Below are 16,423 nucleotides of genomic sequence, written 5' to 3' on the forward strand. Positions count from 1 at the left end.
GGAGGGGTACTTAAAGGACTCTATGTGGGGCTAGAAAACTCAGAAAGCTTAGTTTCACGTTTGGTTCCAGGTAAAAGATCGATATTTGATGATGAGCTAGATTCTCTATTTGCTAGAGTCCTTGCATGAGCACAGTTCCATCTTCAGAGATGAAAAAAGGGACTGGAGGGGACAGTTGCCCCAGTTAAGCTGGGCGAATTCTGAGTCGGGGACATTTAGCCCCAAATTTCTGTAGACTCGGGTCCTTTTGAATGAAGATGCTTTGGGGAGGAAAGGAAAGAAGAAGGGAGGAGAGGAGAGAGCAAGAGGAGATATAAGAATAACCTAATCATTTGTTTTCTCTCATGTGTGTCTGCTTGTCTCTTTATTCTTTTCCACCTCCAATTCCATCTGTGCCTGTGGCCTCCTCTCAGAGCTGGAAAGAGTGTGTTCTCTGCCATGAAACTGGGCAAGAGTAGACCCCATAAGGAAGAGCAACAAAGGCAAGGTAAGGATGCTCTTCTCTCCTTTTAGTCCCTATTCCTCAGACCTTTCTCCCCCCTCTACCAGGCTGAGCACAACCCTACTCAAACCTCAAGTTTTACTTTCCTGGGCTTGGCCCCATACAACCTCAGTAGGGGAGAATCATTATCCCCATTGGCTGAGTTTTAAAAAAAAGTCTCATGAGAAATATAGTCCTTTAGGAACAAGACGGATAATGCTTTAAGGTGGGGAACTGAGACTGAATTCCCTGAGTGGAAATCTCTTTTACAAATTAAATACACAGGTCAGTTCCCTTCACTGTCACTGTCAGATTTACCAGTTTTTATAATACAAATTTTATGTAATTATTCCTTCTTCCTCTATTCCTTTAAGGGCTCTTTTCTTCCTTCCCCCTTCCCAAATTTGTCTGAGATGCTAAAAGTATTAAATTTAGGAAGCAAAAAAGCAACTTTGAAAACCTAGATCTATTTTTCCTTTTTTAAAATATTTGATTAATATTACAATGTAATCATATTTGTATAGTGTGTTCCTTGAGAGCTTCTTGAGAGCAGGGCCTCTCCATTGTTTTTGTATCCTGAGATTTGGTGCATAAATATTTTTTCACTCACTTATTTCCTATTAAGCTATGAGATCTTTTGGAAAAGATAGAGAAAAGTATAAATGATGCAAACACTATATGCCATTCTTTCATTCATCTATAGCTGGGGTTATGCTTGATTTATTGGCAGTGGTAGTCTACCATACTCATTCAGTTTTTCAGACTAAACCCTCTATGTGAAATTCATAGTAGATTGTCTTAAAATGACGGCAAGAACTACTTTCATTTTTATTGTTGTACTTCCAGAAGAATCTAAGATTCCCCAAGGTCAGGGATTGCTTAATTTTTTACTTTGTATTTTCAGAGTATAGCTCACACTAAGTGCTTAATGAATGCTTGATGACTTGAATTCTTGTGAAACCCCATAGAGTTGTGGATTCTTTTTCAGAGCCTCCAAAAAATTATTCTGCTTAGCTTTATAGGGAAGAAGAAGGGGCAATGATTGAAAATTGTTGGATATATGATAGTAGGGATTCTTTTGGAATATGGGGATGGGCCAGATGACTGGTGAAATCCTAAAGATTTAGTTTCAAAATCAGGGTGGAAGAAGCCCTCCCTTCTAAGAATCAGAGTTATACAAAGATAGAAGGAAAGGGCTTTCTAAGTGAAGACTAGGTAACCATTTGTAAAAAAATTTTATAGAGGATTGTTACTACAAATTAAATTAGATGGCTTCCAAGGTCCTTCTTGATTCCAAAAATCTATAATTCTATGAATCTTCCCAGTGCAACAAGTCTCTACACAGCATCCCCTATTTGTCATGTACTTAGGCTCTCTGCTATGAGTCACAGTTATAAGGAAATATCTCAGGAATAGTATTAAGAGGGACAATAATTCATATTTCCTGTTAATATAAAAATAGTGTGGTGTAGTAGATAGAGAAATGGTTACAGAACCAGAAAGAACTAAGTTCAAGTCTTGTTTCTGGATACATGTCTATATAATCCTAAACAAATCACTTAACCTGTATACTGAGCAACTCTCTAAAATTCTGTGTGACTGAGAAGGTAACAACTTGCTTTGGTGGAAGGAGTTTTCTCCTCTGGGAATTCTATGTATCAATAAAATCACAGGTTTAGTCCTTATTTCCCAAAGTTTGGGAAAGACAAAGATTTAGGGATCCGGATTGGTTTATGATTAATAGGTCATCCAGGGAAAAGAAAAGTATGAACTCCAGAAACTGAAAGTACTGGGGGAAGGGGGATCTGAAAAGGAAGAAAAGGAAGCATTAGTCATGACTGAAGACTAGAAGAGACAAGAAGGTAGGGAAAGAGGGTGTGGCAAGGTGAGGCTCCCTTTTTATGGCTATCATTGGGAGATGCTTCATAGGCTCTGGTTTCCCATATGACTGATTATAGGTCCAAAGTTAGCTCCTGTGTTTCCACCCTCAGAAAAGTAATTTCCCTTCCCAGGTAGACCCAAAGCAATCCCTTCTCCACAAAACTTTAAGTTTATATCTGTTCATTTCATTCCCCCCACTCAGCTAACTCCAATTATCTCCAGAATCAAGTAAAAAACTCTGGCATATTGGGAAGTCCTTGGACAGGATGCAAGGAATTCTCACCTGAGGAGGGAAAGTGAGGTCCAAATTAGAAAGAGAGCAGACATGATCCAAGCCAGGTCAATACTTAGAATTCAGATCTAAGAGAATCTGAATTCAAAATGCAAAGTGCCGAGGATATGCCATTTTGTCTAACTCAAACTGTTTCCCTAAAACTAAAATCATTTTATTAGAGTTTACATGCTTCACATCTACCTATCAGCAGTACTCTATGTGATACTTAGTAAATGCCAATTGTAACTTTTCTTGACCTAGTCAACCCCTCACTAGACCATCAGACCTAACCATAGCCTTTTCTACAACATAATTCCTTAAACCAATGGTTTTATGGGATGGTTTAAGTGTTTACTCGTTTTGTGACAGGCCCATTGTATGGCAATTCCCATGTCTTCTCCATGTAAAGCATATGGTCTTACAAATCTGTTAGGGTAAAGATATAGCAAGTCCAAGGATATTCTAAACATCCTGCTCATAAATCAATGACTTGACAAGCATTTATTAAGTACTTACTACTATAGGTTCTTGTCAGTGTGCCAAGTGATACGAATACAAAGAAAAAACAAAATAGTCCATATCCTCACAAAGCTTACATTATTCTGATGAAGGAGACAATATATATGGAAATGTTGGTACATACAAAATAAGTATAAGTAAGTACAAGTAAGAAGAAGGCACTAGAATCTGGGGGATCAACCAAGACCTCACATAGGAAGTGACTATTGAACTAAGTCATAAAAAAGCCAGAGACCCCAAAAGGAGAGAATTAGGAAAGAGAGCAGATTAGATGTTAGGGACAGGTGTTGCAAAAGCAGAGAAATGGAAAATGACACATTATGTGTAAAAAGCAGAAAGGTCGGGAAACCTGGACCCTAGGGTTATAATGGATAAGAAGAGCAGAAAGGTGGGAAAGATGCAGCTTATGAAGAGCTTTAAATGCCATTGGAATTTATAGTGGATCCCAGAGGTAATAGAAAATTAATGCTTTTAAAAATTAGTTTATTAAATATTTTATTTATTAATTTAATTTATTTATTAATTAAAGCAATTTATTATTTATTTTTAAAAATTATTTATTTATCATTTTATTAATTAAAGTAATGTTATTTTCATTTAGTTCATTTGGTCATTCATGAGGTTTAGGAAATTCATTTTATCACATATGTAGAGGATACATGGACCTGGAGAGAGACTTGAGACAGATCAATTAAAAGACTATTGATATTGTCCAAGTCAGAGGTCATGAGGGTCTAAGCTAGGGTGGCAGTTTTTTGTGGATAAAAAGAAGGGAGCTTATGTAAAAGATGTTGTGGAGAGAGACATAATAAGATTTAGCAACTGATTAAGTACATGGGGTGAATGGGAGTGATAAATCTAAGTTGACAATGAGGTTGTAAACCTGGGTGATTGTAAAAATAATAGTGCATGGTCAATAATAGGATAAGCTAGAAGAGACAAAGGTTTAGGGGGAAAAGACAATGAGTTATGACTTAAACATTTGGAGTTTGAGATGCCTGTGAAACATCCGGTCTGAAATGTCCATTAGCCATTTAGTGATATGTGACTGGAGGACTCCACTGTCCTAAAGACAGTGAAATCTGTGCAGAGATGATCATCAAATCCACAAATTAATAAGATCACTGAGTATAGAAAGGAAAGAGAAGAGGGCCCAAGATACAGGTTTGGGCAAGTCATGGATGAATATCCAAAAATTAAAAAAAAGAGAGATGGAGAAGGAACAGAGAGGTAGGTATGAGGGCACCCAGGACAGAACAGAGCCATAAAAATCTAGAAAAGAAGGAGTATTTTCCATAGGAGAAAGGTGTCAGTATTATTGAAGGCTATATAGAGATGAAGAAGGATGAGGACTGAGATGCAGAGTGTTTAAGAATAGAGGAAAGGTACAGATAGCTTTTTAAAGGAATATATTTGAGGAGGAAAAATAAAGAGTGACTTCTAATAGGAATGGTGGGGATCTACAAGGGGATTTTAGAGAAATGGGAATGATATGGCAGCAAGGAAAGAGTCCAAGGTTAGAGATAAATTGGAGATTGGGAGGAGGGGTGATAATGGGAACAGTATCCTTGAGAAAAAATGAGGGAATTACATCAAGGGTTCATGTAAAAGGATTAGTTTCTACAAGGAAAAAGCTTGCCTCTTTATCAGAGACTAGAATAAAGGGAGAGATATTAGAGGGAAATGTTTGAATGATATAAGATGAAAAAGAAGGAAGAAAAGGAAGTTTTTGTCAAAATGACTTCAAAACTATCTATATACCAAGGTCCTGAGAAGATAGATATGAAAGAGGCGTCTTGAAGACTTGAGGAGAGAAGTTAAACTGTGCCTGGTGAATGGATTGGGAATTAAAGAGAAATAAAAAAGATTGCCTGGCTCTAATATGAATCCAGTTAATAATAGATAGCATAAATTTCCAGTATTTCATATTTTTTATCTAGGACAAGTAGACTATTTGTTATAACAGAATTCCATGTAATGAATCTTTGCTTGAAAGGCTGTGAATAGAAATATGAGATCTGGGTGCTGCAATTGGAGAGATGTGACAAAGAAGATTGTAGAGGCTGAAAACTTCTTTTAGGGATAGGCTTTGGCCACAATGGGGGATTCAATTCAATGTTCAAACCTCAGTAGCCAACTCATGCCCTCTTTAACAACATGACAGAGAATCAGAGTCAATTGGAGATAGATCATGCAACTCTCCATAATAAAACAAGGAACTGACCTAGTAGAGTATAATTGAACAATCTTGATTAGGTTGTCTAAGGCCACAAGTATGGCATTGTGCCCCTACAAAGGGGGAGAATCTATGATGAGATCATAGTCCTTGGTCATAGGATTAGATTTCATGTGAGTGAACATCCCAACAACAGTATTGATCAGAAGTACTGATGATGGAGAGTCTTAAATAGGTTCCAATGACCTAGTCAGCACCAGGCTATTATATGCACAGCTGGAGGAGTTCTACCCATTAAATCTAACATGGAAGAATGTATAATATGTAAATAGAGATCTAGGAATCTATTCAAGACCACATGGGTGTGAATGTCATTCCTGCTCAAATAATTGGGTTGAGTAGTTGACCCATTAATTAATAGGGTCGATCAAAATTCTGTGACTGAAAAGTTTGAAGAAGAATTTACCTGGGTGATTGATCTATATCAAGTAGTTACATGTAGAATTTCAAAATAACCCATCTGACCATTAAATTGCAATGTTGGGAAATCCAATCAATAACCATTTATTTACTGTCTCCTCTGGTTCAGATTCTGGGAATACAAAGTAATACAAAGAAAAAAGTAAGATAGTTACTGCTTTCAAAAACCTCGTATTCTGTTAGGAGACAGCATGTACATATATAAGTCTATAAAAATATTTACAAGGCAATTTGGAGGGGGATTAGTACTAGCATCTGGGAGTTAGGAAGTTTTCCTGTGGAAGGTGGGACTTGAGCTGAGTTTTGAAGATGGGGATGGAATGAGACTAAGTAAGGAAGGAATGTGTTCCTGGTATGGGAGAAGTCAATGAAAAGGCATGAAGTGGGAAGGTGGAAAGTCATGTGTGAAAAGCAAAATGAACACCACTTTGGCTGATGCATAAACTACATGAGGGGAATAATAAGTAATAGGGCTGGAAAGGTAACTGAGATCAATGAAGAGTTTCTAATGTCAAAGAAAAGAGTTTATATTTGATTTAAAGACAATAGGGAGACATTGAAGTTTATTGATCAGGTGAATGAATAGATTATAGGTGATGGTAAAGCTGAAGTACTGAAAAAAAGAAGAAGAAAAAGAAAGAATCCTTGGATCTATAGCTGATTGACTTGCTAGGTAGACTGGAGGTGCTTTATTATGATCAGTGTGTACAACAATACTGAATTCTAGTTGGTTGGTGCCATTTTGTTTCATATGTGCCTTTGGTTGTAAGCATGTCCCATACTCAGATGGCTAAATTATTTTCTGCTTGGTCACCTAGAAGAAAAAGTACATGCAAGGTTAGAGCATGGAGAAGTCTTTGTAGTAAGTGAGAAGGCAGAGTCTACATGTATCAGTCTTTGTGGCAAACTGTTTCAACAGGTCTGGGCCCATTAAGATAGGGGCTAAGTTAAGTCATTTCTTCAAGAAAGGGCTCTCCTCAGGAAACCTTTGGGAAGCCTTGGCACTTTTTAGTAAGGCAGATTAAAAGCAACATCCAGAGGGACAACAAAGAAGCAGCTATGTTCAAAACGGATTGTTGCTGGTCTGTCACAGGGCAGGGAAATATGGCCACCATTTTGCATGGATTTATTCTTATCATTCCATCATTATCATTCATCTCGGTACTCAGTGTACTCTCAAACTAGGATATCTCCCACTTGACAAATCTGCCCCAGAGGGCAGCTTAGATCAGCTTGCCAAATTGGAAAGGATTCTAGAATTAGATGATAACATCAGGTTAAACCATCACTTTGTTCTAGTAAAGCTTGAAACATGAAATTAATTCATGAGCTTCTGGAAGACAGAAAGGGCAGTGGACAATCTAAGTACCACATTTCACTCTGCATCTGTATAGATTATCCTAGGTTTGGAATGCTGTGTTCTATTGATCACCATAGATCTAGACTAGATCATATGAGTCACAGAAGTATTCTTTGTAAATATCTCTGACCATTAATTCATTACCTAGGCTAGTAAGAGAAGCAGGGAAAAGATCAACCTGGATTCTAATCATGTCTTTATCTCTTATCTGTGTGACCTCAAATGATGTTATGGATAGCACAATAGACCGGCAGTCAAAAATACCACATCAGGCCTCAGATGCTTACTAGTTGTATAGTCCTGGGCAAAATGGGCAAAAAAAAAAAAAAAAAAAAAAAAAAACCTTTTCTGTGCCTCAGTTTCCTCATCTGTAAAACTCAGTGATCTATTAAGTCTCTTCCAGCTTTAAAATCTATGATTATATGACCCATATTATTTAATTCAACTGAATAAACATTTATAAAGTGCCTGCTTTGTGCCAAGTACTGTGCTAAGAAGTGAGGATATGAAGACAAAAATACTCTCAAGAACTTTATATTAGATATAAATAATATATGTAAATAAAATTAAATATAAGATCCATGCAAAGTAATTTCCAGGAAGAGGGTAGAAGTCTAATATGAAGGTCAGATAGTTAGCAAAACGAGAGTTCCATTAATTTCTCTGGATCTATTTTCTCAGTTCAATGAATGACCCTAGGAATAAGGGAAATCATTCTAATATGGTGATGATATTCCAAGCCCAAGAATCATGACAGTGCCTCAGTTTTCTTTTTAATGAAGAGCACCAAAGCCCTAGCAGGGGAAGAGGAAAACTAAACAAATTCCTTTGTCTAAGACTCCCATACGGACTTCCCATTGAGAACAGAATCTTGCCAGATTAAGTTTATTGTCTTTTTTTGACAGAATTCCTCCTAACCAAGGAAATGAAGGAAATACTGAAAAAAGAGATTATCTGCATTTTCTCAAAGCTTTTGGTAACATTATCTTGTAAAAAAAAAAAAAAAAAAAAAAAAAAAAGATGGAGAACTATGGATTAGACAATAATATGATCAAATGGAAATCAGAACTAATTGGATGGAAAGACTCAAAGAGCAGTTGTTAATAGTTCCCTGTCAGAATGGCAGAAAATCTACAGGGGAGTGCCTCAGAGTCTGTACTTGACCTTGTGCTTTTGGATCAAAGTAGAGTATTATTTTAACTGGGATCTGGTATAGCCCAGAACATTATGGGGTTATAAGCCAAAGTCCATGTGTGTGCCACCTTTGTTTCAGAGTTTTGGGCTGGATTTCATAAGATGGAATACAATAGAGATAGATATCATCTTGATCTTGAGCAAACAGTGTTAAGTGACTTACCAGAGTCAAAAAGATAATTAGTGTCTTAGGCCAGATTTGAATTCAGAAAATCATTCTGATTACAAGTCTAGCACTCAATCCATTGGCACCACCTACCTGCCTTCTTAATAAATACATGATTGATTGATAGATTTGGGGGAAGTTGAAGCTGTTTGTAAAGAAGTATTTCCTTTCCAAATGACTTTTCAGAATCTTCCCTTTCTTTATTTCACTTGATAAGCAATGATTGCTATCTTTCCTGCCTCTTCATCATCCCTGTTCTTCCACCAGATGAGCCAGCTGTACTTGAAATGGAGGACCTTGACCGCCTGGCCATTCATCTTGGGGATGGCCTGGACCCCGACTCTATCTCCTTGGCCTCTGTCACTGCACTTACTACCAATGTCTCCAATAAGAGGTGAGAGGAAAATCATCCATCTGCCCCAGGCTTCTCAATCACCAGCAAGCAGTAGATCTTTTATAGGCTTTACCAAGATCTGGGATAATGAGGAGTCTAGTGTCTAAGTCCTGCTGTCCCCCATTTATCACACCATTCACCATGGTCCAATGGAAAAAATGCTCAAATGGAGGCAAAGGACTTCTGTTTTTTTTTTAATTATAGCTTTTTATTTACAAGATATATGCATGGGTAATTTTTCATCATTGACCTTGCAAAGCCTTCTGTTCCAACTGTTCCCCTCTTTCCCCCCACCCTCTCCCCTAGATGGCAGGTAGATGTATACATGTTAAATATGTTAAAGTATATGTTAAATGCAATATATGTATACATATTTATATAGTTATCTTGCTGCACAAGAAAAATCAGATTTAGAAAGAAGGTAAAAGTAACCTGAAAAGGAAAACAAAAATGCAAGTGGACAAAAAGAGAAGGAGTGAAAATGCTATGTTGTGGTCCACATTCATTTCCCACAGTTCTTTTGCTGGGTGTAGCTGGTTCTTTTCATTATTGAACAAATGGAACTGATTTGGTTCATCTCATTGCTGAAGAGGGCCACGTCCATCAGAATTGATCATTGTATAGTCTTGTTGTTGAAGTATATAATGATCTCCTGGTTCTGCTCATTTCACTCGGCATCAGTTCATGTAAGTCTCTCCAGGCCTCTCTGAAATCATCCTGCTGGTCATTTCTTACAGGTACATATACCACAATTTATTTAGCCATTCTCCAATTGATGGGCATCTATTCAATTTCCAGTTTCTAGCCACTACAAAAAGGGCTGCTGCAAACATTTTTGCATTCTTTTCCCTTCTTTAAGATCTCTTTGGGATATAAGCCCAGTAGTAACACTGTTGAATCAAAGGGTATGCACAGTTTGATAACTTTTTGAGCATAGTTCCAAATTGTTCTCCAGAATGGTTGCATACATTCACAATTCCACCAACAATGCATCAGTATCCCAGTTTTCTCACATCCCCTCCAACATTCATCATTATCTTTTCCTGTCATTCTAGCCAATCTGAGAGGTGTGTAGTGGTATCTCAGAGTTGTCTTAATTTGCATTTCTCTGATCAATAATGACATGGAACATTTTTTCATATGGCTAGAAATAGTTTCAACTTCTTCATCTGAAAATTGTCTGTTCATATCCTTTGACCATTTGTCAATTGGAGAATGACTTGATTTTTTATAAATTAGAGTCAATTCTCTATATATTTTGGAAATGAGGCCTTTATCAGAACCTTTAACTGTAAAAATGTTTTCCCAGTTTATTGCTTCCTTTCTAATCTTGTCTGAATTAATTTTGTTTGTATAAAAACTTTTTAACTTGATATAATCAAAATTTTCTATTTTGTTATCAATAAGGATCTCTAGTTCTTCTTTGGTCCCAAATTCCTTCCTCCTCCACAGGTCTGAGAAGTAAACTATCCTATGTTTTTCTAATTTATTTATAATCTCATTCTATATGCCTAGATCATGAACCCATTTTGACCTTATCTTGGTGTACGGTGTTAAGTGTGGGTCAATGCCTAGTTTCTGCCATACTAATTTCCAAATTTCCCAGCAGTTTTTGTCAAACAGTGAATTCTTATCCCAAAAGCTGGGGTCTTTGGGTTTGTCAAACACTAGATTATTATAATTCTTGACTATTTTAGAACCTCTGTTTAAATCCCAGCTCTGCCATTTGATATATACAAACTTGCTAAAATTATTCATCATCTCCAAGCCTCAGTTTCCCACATCTATAAAATCTTGGGGTTGAACTAAATGGTTTCTAAAATCCCATTTAGCTCTAATTTGGTCACCATCTTGTATTTATCTTCAACTCCATCCCCCTCCACAACACATTGCCTATGGGAGGGCCAAACAAAGTTGACTGCAGAACTTACATCCCAGACCCTAGAAGTCTCCAGAGCTTTTCTTGGACTCCCTTTTGACTCCACATCAAGCCAGACCCCTGAGAAGTGTGCATTTGTCCCCTCAGGTCCAAGCCTGACATTAAGATGGAGCCAAGTGCTGGACGGCCCATGGATTACCAGGTAGGCTGGGGCTTGGACTCAAATGCTTTTCAGACCTGGATTTTCTTGATTTTATCTAGCTTGATGGATTCACAGGCTATGTGCAAATATGATCTTAAGATAATAGTAGTTATGTCCCTATGATTTGGCAGTCAAAAGAGGAGTTGGGGATATAGAAAAATGGAGGTATTTGTCAATATAAATTATCATGATCATTTGCTATTTTTAAATTTGCTTTAACTACCTAGATTCATGTAGGGAAAATAGGTCCTGTCATATGCTAATCTAGAAGAAGACTGAGAATGTCCAATTAGTGGATAAGGTAGATTTAATGTTGTTGAGTCATTTCAGTCATGGCTAACTCTTCATGACCCCATTTGGGTTTTGTTTTGGGCAGAGATACTGGACTGGTTTGACATTTTCTTCTCCAGTTCATTTTACAGATGATGAAACTGAGGTAAACAGAGTGAAGTGACTTGCCCAAGCTTGATTAGGACTCAGATTTACCTTTTTGTTGCCAGGCTCAGCACTCCAAGCATATGGTCTCCTAGCTGCCAGGGAAGATAGACATCTGTCACCAAATAATTGTAGTGAACTTGGGCAAGTCAGTGATCCAGGGTTTAATTTCCTCATCTGTAAAAGGTTGAAACTAAACATTTCCCAAGTTCCTGCTAATTTTAGCATAGTGTAACTTAAAAGAAGCAACATAGAGTAATGGGTTAGATGTTGGACTTGGAGTCAGAAGATCCGGATTTGAATTCCATTTCAGTCTCACAGCCGGAGTCCCCTCTTCTTTAAATGAGACTAAGGATATTTATACAATCTACTTCATAGGATTGTTGTAACAAAAGTGTTTGAAAGCCTTAAAATACTCTGTAAAGATGAGTTATCATTGTTTCTAGGAAGGAAATTAGAACATCTCCTAGACTTGATACAATACCCAAAAGATAGCAAAAAGTTTGGTTTAAAATCATAGGATTTCATAGAATGGATGCTCCTTGAAGGTGGGCCCATTTCATATTTGTCTTTTCCCTAGGCCCTAACAATTTTGGAAGATGACTCACTGTGATTTTCCTCACTAGGGAGTCCCCTATATTGATGAAATCTCATATCTAAACTTAAAAAATGTGATTGACACTGCATATATAGATGGAGCTTACACTGAAGGAAGGAACGAAATATTCCTTGTTTTGTGTGGCTTTGTAAGAAATAGCTAGTTCTCTAGGCTGGAGTTCAGAGGTTCAGTTCTGTGAGTCACACAACTTGCCCTGCATTAATAGCAAGTAGGTTTTTAGTAGGGTGACTAGGTTGCCCAATGGATAGCACACCAAGCCTCTAGTCAGAAAGATTAATTTTCCTGAGTTCAACTCAGGCTTCAGACATTTATTAGCTGTGTGACTCTGGACAAGTCATTTAACCATGTTTTCCTCAGTTTGCTCATCTGTAAAATAAACTGGAGAAGGAAATGGCAAACTACTCCAGTATCTTTGCCAAGAAAACTCTACAATGGAGGGATAAAGACTCAGACATAACTAAAAACAAGGCATTTAGTAAATATTAATTAAATTCTATTGAACCTAGTGTCAAGAGATCATTGTATATACACTGTACCCTCACCCTCACAATCTGCCCCTTTTGTGCCTTTCTGGTCTTCTCCCAGGTCAGCATCACAGTTATTGAAGCTCGACAGCTAGTGGGACTGAACATGGACCCTGTAGTATGTGTGGAGGTGGGAGATGACAAGAAGTACACCTCCATGAAGGAATCAACCAACTGCCCCTATTACAATGAGGTCAGTGACTCTGTGGTCCCAAGATATTGGAGAGACACTGGAAGAGGGTCCTTTCCTGCCATACAGAAGTTGACTCCCTGCTCCCAGAAGGCATTCCCTTGTCAATCCTATTTACAAAGAATCTCATGAGATGGGACATCTTATTCTATCAAGAGGTCTTAGGATACTGGCTGGCAGAGTCCTTTACAGAGTGATATATAGGTATTAATATTGATATATATTCGTGATCCATCGTCCTATACAGTTCCTCCTTGATCTTCTACAGATCACAGTAGTCACCGCCAGTCTAATCACTCTGTAACAGCTTACCTTAAAAGTCATTTGTCCTACTTTCCAGCCTCTTCCAGGATCTTTGTTGGTCCCAGGTCCATACTCTTTGCTTTACTGGGATGGCATGCAGAATCTCTAGAGATCTATATGCCAAGGTTGTTCCTCCCTTCTAAGGAATAACTACATGGTTGCTTTTTAAAGATGTTTTGTGAAATTGTCTGAACCTCTTTCCAATCCTTCCGGGAAACTGAGGTCTTAATGTACTAGGGTGAAGAAGAGAATATTAGTAAAGATCTTATTTTCTCCAGCCATTTAAATTTTCTGCAGGCAACTAGCCTCCTAGGCAAGCCTTAAGACTTATATGAGGAAATAGAGGGATACTATTAATGGAATTCATGTTTCAATCGATCAATAAGCATGTAGACATGTCTAGCACATGCCAGGCAATCAACCAGATATTGAAAGTGAAAAGACCTCACTTCCCCCCAAAAAACCATCCCTTTCTCTCAGAAATCTTCTATTCAATGGGGGATATAAGCTGTATATATTTTAGAATATATAAAACATTTTAAAAGTTTTCATTTTATTTCATTTTTCAATTTAAAAGTATTTATTTTTTCTCTCCTATCCCTCCCTCAATTTAAAAGAAAAAAAAGTCCTTGTAACAATGACCTTATCCATGTTTCTTTCATCCTGTATTTGTACAGTTGATTTCTTTAACCTAAATATAAAACTTCAGCTCTATCTGAAAAATTTCAGCTCTATAGTCTAAACTGTCAAGATTTTTTGGATCCTAACTATATAATACAGTATAGTTTTTAGCTATTATCATCCCAGCTTTGTTTCATCTGTGAGTGTGATAAGCAATCTAGCTATATCTTTATTTTTAATTTTTTTCAATTAACAAGCTTTTAGTTTTTCTTTCTTTCATATATTCCCCTCAAATTGCAAAAATAAAAGCCTTGTAACAAATATGCATAGCCTAGCAAAAACAAATCCCTGCCCTGCCCATACCAAAAATATATATCCTATTCTACATATATGAGATACCCTGCTTCATCAATGGCCTTCTGGAATACTGGTTGGCTATTGCAACGATCAGAGCTTTACACCATTTAAAGTTCCTTGTCTTTAGAATGGTGTTGTTATTGTGTAACAGCTCATTTCACTATGTACCAATTCATAGAAGGATTCCACAATTTCTCTAATGCCAACCCTTTTATCATTTTTTACAGTATGACAATATTCAGTTATATTCATATATCATAATTTGTTCTACCATACTCCAACTGATGAGCATCATCTTAACTTCCAGTTCTTTGCTGCTCCAAAAATAACTTAAATACTTTGCCCATATGAGTCCTTTCTTCTTTCTTTGGAGTATAGGTCTACTATTAATATCATCTAGTCAAAAAATATACAAGATTTTGTGACTTTGAGGACATATTTCCAAGTTGTTTTCTAGAATGTCTTGGACTAATTCATAATGTCACCAACAATGCCTCAATATGTTCATTCCATCTATGCCTTTAACAAGTCATTGATACAGAGAGAAAATAACTGAACAGGGATTCAAACTCAAATCCTTTAACCACAAATCCAGAATACTCGACACTGTGCTAGTGAAATATAATGTAAAAAAATCTTGCATAGATTAAAACACTATAAAAATGCAAGCCATCATAGGTAGTAATAGTACTAAGAGTATTAAGGGACACATCCTTGATGATGGAAAAGATAGAAATACACAATGGTACTTAAGGAGCACCTCCCAGCCAAATATGGAAGCAAAAAGAAAAGACTTACCTTTACCAGGTAAACATCCATAACAACAACAATAATGAATAGCATTTATATTATGATTTAAGCTTTGCAAAATGCTTTATTATCTCATTTGATTCACATGGCAACCTTATGAGACAAGTACTGTTGTTATCTCCTTTTTATAGAGGAGAACTCTGAGGTTGAGATAAATTAAATTACTTGCCCAAGGTCACATGGCTAGGAAGAGTCTAAGGAGGGATTTGAACTGACAAGTCTGGCACTTCATTCCCTATGCCATAAGTCTGAATCACTCTCTGGGTCCCATACTTCCTAAAACATCTAATATACCAAAGATCTGTCATTTTTCCCCATGCGAGTGTTTCCTCATCACTTGGGCAGATTACAACCCCTTTATAGACCATCTTCAAGATCCACTATAACCCAGTGTTTAGCTCTGTGGCCAACCTGTGTGTGAGCCCCTCACTATTCACAACTCTACCCACCCAAGACTAGTTAGCAGATAATATACACAGGCTGACACTGAAACTAGACTTGAAACTTTTCTGTCTTGGAAGGCCCCAACAGAACTGGCATTCCACTGGTTCCACAGCCTTTGAGAACTCAGGTTCACTTCAACAGCAAGAGCCTATGGAGCAAGGCTTTGACCAAAAGGGATCCTATATTTATTTCCACCAAATTCTTCCATTTCTTTCATCCTTCTGTAGGTCTTCCTTGAGATCCTGACTGGATGGTCCATTGTTTTTCATTAAGCTCTGTGTTTGTTCTTTGTCTTTTCCCTATAAAGGATCCTTCTTTTAGCTCAAAACATTCTCATGACTACATGGATTTTCTTTCTTGTTCATTTAAACAATTGTGTTCCTGGGAGAGTGGGCTCTCCATTCCTCACAGGTTCAAACGGGATAGGCTTCCCATTGTCACAGATTCTATATGTGCTCATAAAAACCATTCCCTTAAATATATGTAGATCCAGTTCAATTCAACAAAAACTGATTTGGTTTTATTTAGTTTTTAGTTTGAGTCTAGACCAATGATTTTACCAATCTGGGCACTTGTTGGTATGAAAATTGCTGTCAATGACCAAGGCAGCTCGAATTGTCCAAAGCACTGAGGAAGTAACTAACTTTCCTGAGGTGACAGAGATAATCTATGTCAAAGGCAAGATTTGAACTCAGGCCATTTTGACCCTAAGCTAACTCTATTCATCAGGCCATAAAGACCAAAACAAAACAACAATCCATTAAATGTTTTTACACTCTGGAGTGGGGAGAAGAAATGGGAAATAGAGAAGAGGAAAAAATACAACATATACACAAGTAAATAGGCAAGTTGTATAGACTTAGGTCAACCTCATCCCATCATTGACTGTTTTCTACATCTATGCTATAACATATGTGAGTATAGGAAACCAAGATGCTTCTTAATCTTGTTGCTTTATGCAAATTACAATCACATCTCCATTGTCATGGTCAGAAGCCCAATATCAAACCAAGAAAATATGGTTTGGAATTTATTCAATCAACAAACACTTATTAACCACTTCCTGTGAACTAAGTGCTAGACATTCAGACAGAAGCAGAAATAGTTCCAGCCC

At 37.2% G+C, this 16,423-nt stretch overlaps 1 protein-coding gene across 1 annotated transcript in view; it reads left to right on the forward strand.

Moving 5' to 3' along the window:
* OTOF (otoferlin) overlaps positions 1–16,423 on the forward strand; it is a 165,403-nt gene that overhangs the window by 90,557 nt on the left and 58,423 nt on the right. The window contains exons 6-9 of the mRNA XM_012547421.2: positions 414–487; positions 8,799–8,925; positions 10,952–11,006; positions 12,646–12,777. Coding sequence (XP_012402875.1) covers positions 414–487; positions 8,799–8,925; positions 10,952–11,006; positions 12,646–12,777 — 388 coding nt within the window. The remainder of the gene's footprint in view (positions 1–413; positions 488–8,798; positions 8,926–10,951; positions 11,007–12,645; positions 12,778–16,423) is intronic.

This window comes from Sarcophilus harrisii, chromosome 2, assembly GCF_902635505.1.
Source record: "Sarcophilus harrisii chromosome 2, mSarHar1.11, whole genome shotgun sequence".
Lineage (NCBI taxonomy): Eukaryota > Metazoa > Chordata > Mammalia > Dasyuromorphia > Dasyuridae > Sarcophilus > Sarcophilus harrisii.